Source organism: Sebastes umbrosus, chromosome 16 (assembly GCF_015220745.1).
Source record: "Sebastes umbrosus isolate fSebUmb1 chromosome 16, fSebUmb1.pri, whole genome shotgun sequence".
NCBI classification, from domain to species: domain Eukaryota; kingdom Metazoa; phylum Chordata; class Actinopteri; order Perciformes; family Sebastidae; genus Sebastes; species Sebastes umbrosus.
Window position 1 is genome coordinate 22,621,692 of NC_051284.1, and position 15,942 is coordinate 22,637,633.

The 15,942-nt window shown below is 38.8% G+C and overlaps 4 gene segments (V, D, J or C); 2 read left to right on the plus strand and 2 right to left on the minus strand.

The window, feature by feature from the left end:
• Positions 1-2,549: 2,549 nt before the first annotated feature.
• LOC119504192 lies at positions 2,550-3,129 on the minus strand. The segment is given in 2 exon segments: positions 2,550-2,985; positions 3,078-3,129. Coding segments are annotated over 2 exon segments (375 nt in total).
• A 600-nt stretch (positions 3,130-3,729) lies between these two features.
• On the plus strand, positions 3,730-5,268 carry LOC119474456. The segment is given in 3 exon segments: positions 3,730-3,733; positions 3,818-3,868; positions 4,782-5,268. Coding segments are annotated over 3 exon segments (375 nt in total).
• A 2,384-nt stretch (positions 5,269-7,652) lies between these two features.
• On the plus strand, positions 7,653-12,850 carry LOC119504212. The segment is given in 2 exon segments: positions 7,653-7,725; positions 12,364-12,850. A coding segment is annotated over 1 exon segment (312 nt).
• LOC119504185 lies at positions 10,227-10,705 on the minus strand. The segment is given in 2 exon segments: positions 10,227-10,561; positions 10,654-10,705. Coding segments are annotated over 2 exon segments (387 nt in total).
• Positions 12,851-15,942: the final 3,092 nt, after the last annotated feature.

Consider the following 15,942-nt stretch of genomic DNA (forward strand, 5'->3'; position numbering starts at 1 on the left):
GGGGGAAACGGGGAACCATCCAAGCTGTGTACAGTAAGGATGGGACACTGTTGACCTCAACTGAGGAGGTAATCGGGCGGTGGAAGGAGCACTTTGAGGAACTTCTGAATCCGACCAATACGCCCTCTATGGTAGAGGCAGAGCTGGAAGCTGATGGGGGACCATCATCAATTACCCTGGTGGAAGTCACTGAGGTAGTCAAACAACTCCACAGTGGCAAAGCCCCGGGGATTGATGAGATCCGCCCAGAAATGCTGAAGGCTCTGGGTGGGGAGGGGCTGTCTTGGATGACACGTCTCTTCAACACCGCGTGGAAGTCGGTGACAGTGCCTAAGGAGTGGCAGACCGGGGTGGTGGTTCCCCTTTTCAAAAAGGGGGACCAGAGAGTGTGTGCCAATTACAGGGGTATCACACTGCTCAGCCTCCCTGGTAAAGTCTACTCCAAGGTGCTGGAAAGGAGGGTTCGGCCGATAGTCGAACCTCAGATCGAAGAGGAACAATGCGGATTCCGTCCTGGCCGTGGAACAACGGACCAGCTCTTCACTCTCGCAAGGATCCTGGAGGGGGCCTGGGAGTATGCCCATCCAGTCTACATGTGTTTTGTGGACTTGGAGAAGGCATATGACCGGGTCCCCCGGGAGATACTGTGGGGGGTGCTGCGGGAGTATGGGGTGAGGGGGGCACTTCTCAGGGCCATCCAATCCCTGTACGCCCAAAGCGAGAGCTGTGTTCGGATCCTCGGCAGTAAGTCGGACTCGTTTCCGGTGGGGGTTGGCCTCCGCCAGGGCTGCGCTTTGTCACCAATCCTGTTCGTGATATTCATGGACAGGATATCGAGGCGTAGTCGGGTGGAGGAGGGTTTGCAGATCGGTGTGCTGAGGATCTCATCGCTGCTTTTTGCAGATGATGTGGTCCTGTTGGCATCATCGGTCTGCGACCTCCAGCACTCACTGGATCGGTTCGCAGCCGAGTGTGACGCAGTCGGGATGAGAATCAGCACCTCTAAATCTGAGGCCATGGTTCTCAGCAGGAAACCGGTGGATTGCCTACTCCGGGTAGGGAATGAGTCCTTACCCCAAGTGAAGGAGTTTAAGTATCTCGGGGTCTTGTTCGCGAGTGAGGGGACGATGGAACGTGAGATTGGTCGGAGAATCGGAGCAGCAGGGGCGGTATTGCATTCGCTTTACCGCACCGTTGTGACGAAAAGAGAGCTGAGCCAGAAGGCAAAGCTCTCGATCTACCGTTCAATCTTCGTTCCTACTCTCACCTATGGTCATGAGGGTTGGGTCATGACCGAAAGAACGAGGTCGCGGGTGCAAGCGGCCGAAATGGGTTTCCTCAGGAGGGTGGCTGGCGTCTCCCTTAGAGATAGGGTAAGAAGCTCAGTCATCCGTGAGGGACTCGGAGTAGAGTCCTTGCTCCTTTGCGTCGAAAGGAGCCAGTTGAGGTGGTTCGGGCATCTAGCACGGATGCCTCCTGGGCGCCTTCCTTGGGAGGTGTTCCAGGCACGACCAGCTGGGAGGAGACCACGGGGAAGACCCAGGACTAGGTGGAGAGATTATATCTCTACTCTGGCCTGGGAACGCCTCGGGATCCCCCAGTCAGAGCTGGTTAATGTGGCCCGGGAAAGGGAAGTTTGGGGTCCCCTGCTGGAGCTGTTGCCCCCGCGACCCGATCCCGGATAAGCGGTTGAAGATGGATGGATGGATGGATGGATAGTTCAAGTATACTTTGTGTAATAAGTATACTAATATCAATGTACTAGTAATACTTCAATACTTCTTGGGACTAAATTGGTCCACTTTTAAGTTTATAAAATTATACGTTTAAGTAGTTTAGATCCAAGTTGTATTTTGTACTGCAACTATAATACAAGTGAACTTGTACTGTGAACTAGTTATATACTTGTAGCCCACTTTTTAGTTTTGAAAGTACACTTTAAAGTATACTCTCAGTAAACTACTAGTTTAAATAGTTTTCAGAATACTTGTAAGTTGTCTTTAAGTGAACTTATAGTACTTAGCCAAATATACTTTTCTGTAAACGTTTCAGTTCACTTTTCTCTAAACTTGCCAAGTACACTGAGACATTTCTGTATACTTGGCAGTATAAGCCAAGTACACTCAAGTATAATTTTGTTAAGTATATCTCTGATAAGTACATAAAAAGTAAACTGAAAGCATATTCTCTTATTTTAAGATTGAAAGAAGTATGCTAATAGCACAAATGAATAATGAATAGACTTATTTTTTGTACGAGATACTACACCTGATAGTACAGGAGATGGTTGTATTTTTGTTAAATTAGATAATCTTGATTCTGTTTCAACTCTTGTTATATTAGATTGTTTTGTGCAGCTGTTGGTAGAAACACTTTTCAACATGTTTTGATATCAGTGGCTAAAGTCCAACAAGAGTTTATCCTCCCCAGTTTACTCATAAAGAGACTGAATGACAAGAATATAAGTTTAAACTGTTTATGGAAGAGCGTCTGTGAGTTTGTTCCAGTTTTATTTAGATTCATTGTGGTTCTGCTTGATGACTCTTGTGTTGTGTTCACTGGACCAGTTCTCCTCATCACAGTCTCTTCACCAACCCTCTGCACCTGCAGCAGGCCGGTTTCACTTCAGTCAAACTGAAGGAGGTTTTTGTACGGCTCTAAATCACTGTGTGAACACGTAAGCACTGTTTATGATATGGAGACTCTGACAGTAATAAACTGCTGCGTCTTCAGTCTGAACTCCACTGATGGTCAAAGTGAAGTCAGAGCTGCTTCCACTGCCACTAAACCGAGCTGCTGTTCCTGATTCACGTTGGTTCGCATATTTTATTAGGAGCTTTGGAGGCTGTCCAGATTTCTGTTGATACCAGAACATATAACTGCCTCCGTGAACAGCTTGGCTGGTCTTACAGGTGAGAGAGACGGTGGATCCTGGAGTAGATGTCACTACTGGAGGCTGAGTCACAGTCACCTGACCGCTGCATCCTGCAGACAAAAACAAATCATTCATTGATCAGCAGAAATAAATGAGAGAAAAGGCAGAACATCATGTCTGAAATGTTGCTGAGTGAATGAACCTGTAAAACAGCAGCAGGCCAGCGTCCAGATGAGGATGGTGATGAGAGTCATGCTGGTTGTGCTTTCTGCTGTGTTGACTGACACATCTGAGTCCTGCAGTGTTGAACTCACAGGACTATAAACCTTCTCAGTTCACTGGAGGATCAGCTGACGATGCAAAGCCTCCTCTCTATGGAAATCATTTCTCTGCTCTCAACACACTGAAGGCAACGTGGGACACTAAATCAGGAGGAATACTGCTTGGATTTACACCATCTATCATCTGAATGGATAACAGAAGAAACATATTTATATTAGAAGTGCAGTTGAGGATTTAAGGATGAGTTTGTGTCCACTGTGGTTGGTATGATATATCTGTTTGTCTGCCTTTAATCTACTGACAGGGTTTACTGGAGATAAATAACATATTTCAGATCTGCTTAATATGATTTTATAAGTTATTATTATTATTAAAAAGCATCATGTTCATTTAACCATGTAGCAACTGAAATAAAACTGTAAAAAATTACTTTGTTACAAGGAGACTGTGATCGTTTCTCTGTCTGGTGTAGAGAAGTAAAGCAAAATTAAAGAAATAATCTTCATTTATATAATAATTTTTATCCATGTCATTAAATAGATCTTTGTAGATTCAATAAAGTATAACTGTTTATGTGTTAATTGAGAAAGCAGAGAGTATTTTCAGTGGATAGATGCTTGTTCACAGTGCAGGAGGTTTTTGTACGGCCACTTAATGAGTTTGTATCACTGTGGGTGACTTTTGGTGGAGGAACCAAACTCATCATTAACTGTAAGTACCAGAGAATTATTATTTATACAACATGAAATATTCTTTTAATACTAACTTTTGCATCAGAATTTTATGAAATGAAAAATTATTTTGGATAATTTACATGTGGATATTATTTTTTGCTGTCTATTAAGCTTGGCTGATATTGAAGTTTAGGAAAATATTAATATTAATATTCTTTTAGTATTAAAGAAGATGTCATGGTGAAATTTATGCAGAATAATTTTCGCTTTTTTTCCAATAATATATTTGTTTAATGATGTTTGGTTGTAAACTTGTTCTGCAGGAACATTTTAATGTTCAGAAAATAACAGCAAAATTTAATTTCAATTTATTTATGTTTTATGTTTTACTGTAACATTTAAACGATAGTTAGGTATAAAAACTGTTGCAAATGCAGTTAAAACAAATTTAAGAGTTCATATGTTCATTTAGTATCGCTGTAGTTTGACTTCACAGTTCGTTAGTTTAAAGTCATGAAAAGGAAGTGAAACAGACAGATGATAAAGTCTATAACTGAATACAGATGTTACATTTGCATCGCAGCAATGAATCATTTACTGTCACATATTATAAAGAATATTTAATTTAATGATCATTAATACAATGTTCCCATTTAAATTCACAGAAAAGTCATGTTGCATATTAATTATTAGATATTTATGAAGAGTTCCACAGTAGAAGATTCATTACTTTAAATAAAAAACAAAGTTTTACTATTGTGTTTTATATGTTAACCCCTCATTTCCTGCCATGTGTCAGCTCCTCTCCTCTGTCTGATCACAGTATCATGCACACAGCTGATCCACAGTAGTGTTAACCTCTGTCAGGTATCATAACTGTCTCATGTCCAGCTGTCTGTCCTACAGTGGAAGTTCATCTGCTCCTTGTGTGTCTCTGCTCTCCCCTCCAGCTGGCACCATGGTCAGGCCCTCAGTCTCTCTGCTTCCCCCCTCCTCTGAGCAGCTCTCTGGGGGCTCGGCCACGCTGGCCTGCCTGCTGACCGGCTACTCTCCTCAGGGAGCCGTGGTGAGCTGGCAGGTGGACGGTACGGAGGTGACGGAGGGGGTCCTGAGCAGCTCAGAGGAGGAGAAGAGCGGCCGCTACAGCAGCAGCAGCACCCTGAGCCTGAGCCAGGAGCGCTGGATGGAAGGAGAGCTGTACTCCTGCAGGGTCCTCCATCAGGGCCACAGCCAGACCCAGTCCCTCCACAGGAGCCAGTGTAAGGGCTAGAGGGGCCGGCTGAAGCCCAGGACAGGAGCTCTGTGTGGGGGGGAGCAGCTCTGATCAATAGCAGTTTGAATGCTTGTAGAGGAAACTGAAGCTTTGTGTGACAGAGAACAACACTGCTGTAAAGTGTTGGACAACAACAACTTAGAGAGGAATGTGTGTCGCTCAGCAGCTTCATGTGAGTGAGCTTAATAACTGTCATGTTGATCACTGATGTTGTTGCTAATAAAGATTTCACTGATACATAACTTCATGAAGTGTTTGCTCTTTTATTTTATGAAGAGTAGAAAGAAATTAACTGGTTTTATAACTTCAACTGATTCTCCTCTCTGTGGAAAATGAAAACCCTCACGACAAAGTAGTATACTTAGAGTTTATTTTATGAAGTTAAGTAAAGTTCAAGTATACTACAAGTTAATAGGTACACTCTTAGTTTAATAGTTATATACTTGGATTCCACTTTTTAGTTTATGAAAGTTCACTTTGTATACTTTAACTTATAGTACTTAGTCAATGATTTATATGTATTACATAAAGAGACTTGCTCCTTTTGCTATTTGACTTGATGTTTTGTGATGATTAAAAATATTAATATATTTTTTCTCACATGTCTCCACGGTGAACGAAGAATCCAACAACGTAGAAAATTCTTGATGAATTGAAGTAAATTCATATCAAAACATTCTTTTACAAACTCTCACACACTTTAATAGGCTACTCTATGAAAAAGTTAGTATAACTACAAGCCATGTATACCTTTCTGTAGGCCTATAAGGTAAGAATACTTAATTTTACTTTTTTTAAGTAAATTATATCTCGACCAAAAGATTAACTACAAGTATAAGCCAAGTATACTTAGACTTTTCTGTTTACTTGTCTGTATAACGTAAGTATACTTAAGTATATCTCTGATAAGTACATACAAAGTAAACTGAAAGTATAGTCTCTCTCTCTGAAGTTTAAAATAAGTATACTAATAGCACACTTGCTTTGGAGTCATCATGTAAATATTAATATTTCTCCCTTTTAAATTGGTATAGAGAGTGATATTACATTATAGTAAAGAAAAGTAAATAATACATATATTTTATTTGATAAAACAAAACTTGGAGAATAATGAGAACTTGATTTTAAGGGAGGAATAAATCATGACTCAAATATGTGATCAGGCAACATTTGTCTCTTTAGCTGAGAGTAAATGTGAACAGAACATGATGTGTTATTAGATATTTTAATAATCTCTTTAATGAAGTTATTAGTGTGAATGTGTAGTGTGTGCTTGGTGAGGTTCCTGTCAGCTCTGTGTTCAGTGGTCTGTGTCAGAGTCTCTTCCTCTTCAGCAGCTGCAGTCGGTTCCTGCTGTAACAGCTCAGTGTCTCTGCAGTCGGACTGAGGGAGGTTTTTGTACGACTACAAATCACTGTGTGAACACACCACCGCTGTGGTAACTCTGACAGTAATAAACTGCTGCGTCTTCAGTCTGAACTCCACTGATGGTGAAAGTGAAGTCAGAGCTGCTTCCACTGCCACTAAACCGAGCTGCTGTTCCTGATTCACGTGTGCTCGCATATTTTATTAGGAGCTTTGGACTCTCTCCAGATTTCTGTTGATACCAGGACATAGCCCACTCTCCACCACTGTGTCTGTAAACAGCTTGGCTGGTCTTACAGGTGAGAGAGACGGTGGATCCTGGAGTAGATGTCACTACTGGAGGCTGAGTCACAGTCACCTGACCGCTGCATCCTGCAGACAAAAACAAATCATTCATTGATCAGCAGAAATAAATGAGAGAAAAGGCAGCACATCATGTCTGAAATGTTGCTGAGTGAATGAACCTGTAAAACAGCAGCAGGCCAGCGTCCAGATGAGGATGGTGATGAGAGTCATGCTGGTTGTGCTTTCTGCTGTGTTGACTGACACATCTGAGTCCTGCAGTGTTGAACTCACAGGACTATAAACCTTCTCAGTTCACTGGAGGATCAGCTGACGATGCAAAGCCTCCTCTCTATGGAAATCATTTCTCTGCTCTCAACACACTGAAGGCAACGTGGGACACTAAATCAGGAGGAATACTGCTTGGATTTACACCATCTATCATCTGAATGGATAATAGAAGAAACATATTTATATTAGAAGTGCAGTTGAGGATTTAAGGATGAGTTTGTGTCCACTGTGGTTGGTTTGATATGTCTGTTTGTCTGCCTTTAATCTACTGACAGGGTTTACTGGAGATAAATAACATATTTCAGATCTGCTTAATATGAGTTTATAAGTTATTATTATTATTAAAAAGCATCATGTTCATTTAACCATGTAACAACTGATATAAAACTGTGAAAAAATGACTTTGTTACAAGGAGACTGTGATCGTTTCTCTGACTGGTGTAGAAAAGTAAAGAAAAATTAAATAAATAATCTTCATTTATATTATAATTTCAATTGATATCATTAATTTAATGCTTGTAGATTCAATAAAGTATAAATGTTCCTGTGTTAATTGAGGAAGCAGAGAGTATTTTCAGTGGATAGATGCTTGTTCACAGTGCAGGAGGTTTTTGTACGGCCACTTAATGAGTTTGTATCACTGTGGTACACTTTTGGTGGAGGAACCAAACTCATCATTAACTGTAAGTACCAGATATTTTTTTATTTCATACAACATATAGCAAATAGTATTTTTTTATCAAATATTAAATTTTAATTTGATCTAGTTCAGTTTTTTATGTTGTTGATAATTTATGTTATTTTATAAAGCTGACCTCATAATCTGAGAAGAATCTTTACCGAAATCAATATTCATTCAGTAATGTAGATAATAAGATTAATAATTATTATTTTTCTAATATTCTATTTGTAATAAGATGTATTTAATATCGGCTTTAAAAACATTTTAAAGACAAATTTACTCAAACTTTACACAAAATGTGTTTGTTAAATTCTTTGATTCGTTTATTTTGTAAATATAAAAAAAAATATATTGAATTAAAATGTGATGTAGATTCCTGTTGAACACAAATGTGATTTATGGGTAAATGCAGCTCATCTTTGTGTTCACGGTTCATTAATTTTACATGTAGTGAACAGGAAGTGAAAGAGACAGATGACAAAGGTTTTAACTGTATTTAACTGTCAGTTTAAACAGAAGAAAATCATCTCAGGGACGAGTTATTCACTGTCACACGTTATGAAACACATACGAAGATGTCATCAATAATCGTCATCGATGAACCTTTTTAGTTGCATTCACACTTGAATCATGAGGCTGATGGTGAGATACGGAGTGATTTATGAGTGCAGCAGCAGCAGCTCAAGTTATTCTGTTTTATTTGATGAAATATAATAAATGAGCAGGATGTGATGTTTCTTTATTACCAAGCCTTCACTCTCATTGCTTTGTCTTTTCTCCCCCTTCTCCTCCCCCTCTCTCTCCTCCAGTGGGTGTGGTGCAGCCCACCCTGACCGTCCTCCCCCCCTCCAGAGAGGAGCTGAAGCAGGGCAGTGCCACACTGGTGTGTCTGGCCAGTGGGGGCTTCCCCTCAGCCTGGACGCTGGGCTGGAAGGTGGGGTGCAGCAGCAGCTCCTCAGGGGCGTCACACAGCCTGGAGGTCCTGGGGAGGGACGGCCACTACAGCTGGAGCAGCACCCTGAGCCTCCTTGCAGACCAGTGGAGGAAGGCGGGCTCAGTGAGCTGTGAGGCCAGTCTGAGTGGACAGAGGCCTGTCACTCAAAGCCTGGAGCCTGACCGCTGCTCAGAGTAGAGCTTCAGCAACACTTCCTGTCTGCAAATGATGCCGCTTCTTTGACAGAGATCTGGATGAAGCTCCAGATCTCCTCTGTTCACATGTTTCTGCATGTTTCACAGCTCTCTACTCAGTGTTTTACTCTGCATGTTGCTTTCTAATACTCATCTTCTGCATGTTCTTCTTTATGTTCATTAAATGATTTTCACTCAAAGAGAAACTATTCATTCATCAGAAATGTGGCATGAACATTAAACCATCATTAAATAAAACTGTGGATTATAATAAATGAGTGTCTTTGTATTTATTTTATAACATATTCATTATGAAAAATACCTTCTTGATCATCTCAGTATTAAACCTGATATCCCTTACAAAAAAAGAAGTATACTTCCAAGTTTATTTTATGAAATTAACTTAAGTATAGTTCAAGTATAATCCCAAGTATACTTTATGAAATAAATATTAATATTAATCTACTAGTAATACTTCAATACTTCTTGGGACTAAATTGGCCCACTTTTAAGTTTATATAAGTATACTTTTAAGTAGTTTACATCCAAGTTGTATTTTGTACTGCAACTATAATATGAACTATACTACAAGTGAACTTGTACTGTGAACTAGTTATATACTTGTAGCCCACTTTTTAGTTTTGAAAGTACACTTTAAAGTATACTCTCAGTAAACTACTAGTTTAAATAGTTTTCAGAATACTTGTAAGTTGTCTTTAAGTGAACTTATAGTACTTAGCCAAATATACTTTTCTGTAAACGTTTCAGTATACTTGGACTTTTCTCTATACTTGCCAAGTACACTGAGACATTTCTGTATACTTGGCAGTATAAGCCAAGTATACTCAAGTATAATTTTGTTAAGTATATCTCTGATAAGTACATAAAAAGTAAACTGAAAGCATATTCTCTTATTTTAAGTTTGAAAGAAGTTTACTAATAGCACAAATTAATAATGAATAAACTTCTTTTTTGTACGGGATACTACACCTGATAGTACAGGAGATGGTTGTATTGTTTTAATTAGATAATCTTGATTCTGTTTCAACTCTTGTTACATTAGATTGTTTTGTGCAGCTGTTGGTAGAAACACTTTTCAACATGTTTTGATATCAGTGGCTATAGTCCAACAAGAGTTTATCCTCCCCAGTTTACTCATAAAGAGACAAGAATATAAGTTTAAACTGTAGATGGAAGAGCGTCTGTGAGTTTGTTGCAGTTTTATTTAGATTCATCGTGGTTCTGCTTGATGACTCTTGTGTTGTGTTCACTGGACCAGTTCTCCTCATCACAGTCTCTTCACCAACCCTCTGCACCTGCAGCAGGCCGGTTTCACTTCAGTCAAACTGAAGGAGGTTTTTGTACGGCTCTAAATCACTGTGTGAACACATAAGCACTGTTTATTTGATGGAGACTCTGACAGTAATAAACTGCTGCGTCTTCAGTCTGAACTCCACTGATGGTCAAAGTGAAGTCAGAGCTGCTTCCACTGCCACTAAACCGAGCTGCTGTTCCTGATACACGTGTGCTCGCAAATTCTATTAGGAGCTTTGGAGGCTGTCCAGATTTCTGTTGATACCAGTGCATATAGTCACCCAAAAGAAAGTTACTGTAAACAGCTCGGCTGGTCTTACAGGTGAGAGAGACGGTGGATCCTGGAGTAGATGTCACTACTGGAGGCTGAGTCACAGTCACCTGACCGCTGCATCCTGCAGACAAAAACAAATCATTCATTGATCAGCAGAAATAAATGAGAGAAAAGGCAGCACATCATGTCTGAAATGTTGCTGAGTGAACGAACCTGTAAAACAGCAGCAGGCCAGCGTCCAGATGAGGATGGTGATGAGAGTCATGCTGGTTGTGCTTTCTGCTGTGTTGACTGACACATCTGAGTCCTGCAGTGTTGAACTCACAGGACTATAAACCTTCTCAGTTCACTGGAGGATCAGCTGACGATGCAAAGCCTCCTCTCTATGGAAATCATTTCTCTGCTCTCAACACACTGAAGGCAACGTGGGACACTAAATCAGGAGGAATACTGCTTGGATTTACACCATCTATCATCTGAATGGATAATAGAAGAAACATATTTATATTAGAAGTGCAGTTGAGGATTTAAGGATGAGTTTGTGTCCACTGTGGTTGGTATGATATGTCTGTTTGTCTGCCTTTAATCTACTGACAGGGTTTACTGGAGATAAATAACATATTTCAGATCTGCTTAATATGAGTTTATAAGTTATTATTACTAAAAAGCATCATGTTCATTTAACCATGTAGCAACTGATATAAAACTGCGAAAAAATGACTTTGTTACAAGGAGACTGTGATCGTTTCTCTGTCTGGTGGAGAAAAGTAAAGCAAAATTATATAATTAATCTTCATTTATACAATAATTTCAATTGATATCATTAATTTAATGTTTGTAGATTCAATAAAGTATAAATGTTTATGTGTTAATTGGAAAAGCAGAGAGTATTTTCAGTGGATAGATGCTTGTTCACAGTGCAGGAGGTTTTTGTACGGCCACTTAATGAGTTTGTATCACTGTGGTGGACTTTTGGTGGAGGAACCAAACTCATCATTAACTGTAAGTACCAGAGATTTATTATTTATACAACATGAAATATTCTTTTAATACTAAAATTTGCATCAGAATTTTAAAAAAATTAAAAAAATATTTTGGATAAATTACATGATGCGAATATATTTTGATGTCTATTAAGCTTGGCTGATATTGAAGTTTAGGAAAATATTAATATTAATATTCTTTTAGTATTAAAAAAGATGTTATGGTGAAATATATGCAGAATATTTTCTCTTTTTTCCAATCAGATATTTGTTTAATAATGTTTAGTTGTAAATGTGTTCAGCAGGAACATTTTAACTTTCAGAAAATAACGGCAAAATTTAAATTCAAGTTATTTATGTTTTATGTTTTACTGTAACATTTAAATGATTGTTAGGTATAAAAACTGTTGCAAATACCATTAAAACTAATTTAAGAGTTCATATGTTCATTTAGTATCGCTGTAGTTTGACTTCACAGTTCGTTAGTTTAAAGTGGAGAAAAGGAAGTGAAACAGACAGATGATAAAGTCTATAACTGAATACAGATGTTACATTTGCATCACAGCAATGAATCATTTACTGTCACACATTATAAAGAAGATAGAAAGATTTAATTTAATAATTATTAATACAATGTTCCCATTTAAAATCACAGATAAGTCATGTTGCATATTAATTATTAGATATTTATGAAGAGTTCCACAGTAGAAGATTCATTACTTTAAATAAAAAACATAGTTTTACTATTGTGTTTTATATGTTAACTCCTCATTTCCCGCCATGTGTCAGCTCCTCTCCTCTGTCTGATCACAGTATCATGCACACAGCTGATCCACAGTAGTGTTAACCTCTGTCAGGTATCATAACTGTCTCATGTCCAGCTGTCTGTCCTACAGTGGAAGTTCATCTGCTCCTTGTGTGTCTCTGCTCTCCCCTCCAGCTGGCACCATGGTCAGGCCCTCAGTCTCTCTGCTTCCCCCCTCCTCTGAGCAGCTCTCTGGGGGCTCGGCCACGCTGGCCTGCCTGCTGACCGGCTACTCTCCTCAGGGAGCCGTGGTGAGCTGGCAGGTGGACGGTACGGAGGTGACGGAGGGGGTCCTGAGCAGCTCAGAGGAGGAGAAGAGCGGCCGCTACAGCAGCAGCAGCACCCTGAGCCTGAGCCAGGAGCGCTGGATGGAAGGAGAGCTGTACTCCTGCAGGGTCCTCCATCAGGGCCACAGCCAGACCCAGTCCCTCCACAGGAGCCAGTGTAAGGGCTAGAGGGGCCGGCTGAAGCCCAGGACAGGAGCTCTGTGTGGGGGGGAGCAGCTCTGATCAATAGCAGTTTGAATGCTTGTAGAGGAAACTGAAGCTTTGTGTGACAGAGAACAACACTGCTGTAAAGTGTTGGACAACAACAACTTAGAGAGGAATGTGTGTCGCTCAGCAGCTTCATGTGAGTGAGCTTAATAACTGTCATGTTGATCACTGATGTTGTTGCTAATAAAGATTTCACTGATACATAACTTCATGAAGTGTTTGCTCTTTTGTTTTATGAAGAGTAGAAAGAAATTAACTGGTTTTATAACTTCAACTGATTCTCCTCTCTGTGGAAAATGAAAACCCTCACGACAAAGTAGTATACTTAGAGTTTATTTTATGACGTTAAGTAAAGTTCAAGTATACTACAAGTGAATAAGTATACTGTTAGTTTAATAGTTATATACTTGTAGCCCACTTAGCTAATGATTTATATGTATTACATAAAGAGACTTGCTCCTTTTGCTATTTGACTTGATGTTTTGTGATGATAAAAAACAAAATTTTTTTCTCACACGTCTCCACGGTGAACGAAGAATCCAACAACGTAGAACATTTTTGATGAATTTAATTAAATTCATATCAAAACATTCTGTAACAAACTCTCACACACATCCTTAAAGTGGCTATAGTCAATATTTTGATAATAACAGTTTTCAAATGGAAATATGAAAGCGGTTTCTCATAGTGATGAACCTACAGAGAATTACCACCCATATCTGCTGCAGGAACCATGAAAGTCTATAGAACATTTTGTGCAAATCCACTAATTACATGTGGGTGTTCCTACAACAGGAGTCAGGGGATCACATAAGTCTTTGTAGCAGATCTTCTGGGCACCGTGAATATCTGAACCCAAATTTCATGAAAATCCATCCTATAGCTTTGGAGACATTTGACTAAAAACTAAAAGATCAATCTCATGGTGGTGCTAAAGTTAAAGTCAGTAGGATTAATCCTCAGGGGACCATGAACATCTGTATGTTGCTGAGTGAATGAACTTGATTAAAAAAATAATTGTATTAAGACATACAGCAGATTATCCTCTAACATGTAATGGAGTAGAAAGAGAATATAGCAAAAAGAAGAATACTTCAAAAATACCTCAAAAATGCACTTAAATACAGCACTTGAGTAAATGTACTTTGTTTTTCTTTGTGATCAAATTTGATTGATTTTAAAGATATGCATTGGGAATTATTAACAATAACAAAAGAAAAAATCCATAATTCAAAACCAAACGTTAATTAAAAATAATAATAATAATAATAATAATAATAATAATAATAATAATAATAATAATAATAATGATAATAATAATAATAATAATAATAATAATAATAATAATAATAATAATAATAATAATAATAATAATAATAATAATAATGATAATTAAAATAATAGATACCCTCCAAAAAAAATTAATGAATAAATAAAAAATAAAATAAGAAATTACAAAACTAGCTAATGGTGACTCCCACCCCTCAAAATAGATCTCCATTTAATACACAATGGGATATGTTATGATACAATTAAGTTACATAAATTTGGGGATTTTACTTATGGCCCCTGTTCAGGATGAGATCGTTTTCTAATGTAGTTTGTTTATATTCTAAAAGTAAATAGTTTTATATCTTCTAGACTTCTATCTGTTGAAAATAACACGCAACTATTAGTTTCACTATCTTAATTTGTGAGGACAGGGGGGGAGACAGGGGAATAAAATATAAAGCAGTTCTTGTGCTAAAGTATAAAATTCATCATGATGTCATTAAAGGTTTTTAGTTTATTTTTTTTTGCTCTATAGACAAACTGAAATGTACAGTATGATGTGCCTATACTGTGTAGTGTGAAGGTGTAGTGTGTGCTTGGTGAGGTTCCTGTCAGCTCTGTGTTCAGTGGTCTGTGTCAGAGTCTCTTCCTCTTCAGCAGCTGCAGTCGGTTCCTGCTGTAACAGCTCAGTGTCTCTGCAGTCGGACTGAGGGAGGTTTTTGTACGACTACAAATCACTGTGTGAACAGATTAGCGCTGTTTATATAGTGGTAACTCTGACAGTAATAAACTGCTGCGTCTTCAGTCTGAACTCCACTGATGGTCAAAGTGAAGTCAGAGCTGCTTCCACTGCCACTAAACCGAGCTGCTGTTCCTGATACACGTGTGCTCACAAGTTTTATTAGGAGCTTTGGAGTCTGTCCAGATTTCTGTTGATACCAGTACATATTATTGGAATTGTAAACAGCTCGGCTGGTCTTACAGGTGAGAGAGACGGCGGATCCTGGAGTAGATGTCACTACTGGAGGCTGAGTCACAGTCACCTGACCGCTGCATCCTGCAGACAAAAACAAATCATTCATTGATCAGCAGAAATAAATGAGAGAAAAGGCAGCACATCATGTCTGAAATGTTGCTGAGTGAATGAACCTGTAAAACAGCAGCAGGCCAGCGTCCAGATGAGGATGGTGATGAGAGTCATGCTGGTTGTGCTTTCTGCTGTGTTGACTGACACATCTGAGTCCTGCAGTGTTGAACTCACAGGACTATAAACCTTCTCAGTTCACTGGAGGATCAGCTGACGATGCAAAGCCTCCTCTCTATGGAAATCATTTCTCTGCTCTCAACACACTGAAGGCAACGTGGGACACTAAATCAGGAGGAATACTGCTTGGATTTACACCATCTATCATCTGAATGGATAATAGAAGAAACATATTTATATTAGAAGTGCAGTTGAGGATTTAAGGATGAGTTTGTGTCCACTGTGGTTGGTATGATATGTCTGTTTGTCTGCCTGTAATCTACTGACAGGGTTTACTGGAGATAAATATCATATTTCAGATCTGCTTAATATGAGTTTATAAGTTATTATTATTATATAAAAGCATCATGTTCATTTAACCATGTAGCAACTGATATAAAACTGTGAAAAAATGACTTTGTTACAAGGAGACTGTGATCGTTTCTCTGTCTGGTGTAGAAAAGTAAAGCAAAATTAAATAATTAATCTTCTTCATACAATCATTTTTAATTCAGTGTGCATGCTGCTTTCTTATATGGATCTTTTGCATGTTATGTTCAATACTTTTCAAAGTAAACTGAATTTTAGTTTAGTTTCACTCCAACATGAACTGTTCATTCATCAGAAATGTGGCATGAACATTAAACCATCATTAAATAAAACTGTGGATTAGTCACTGTCTTTGTATTTCCTTTATTATATATT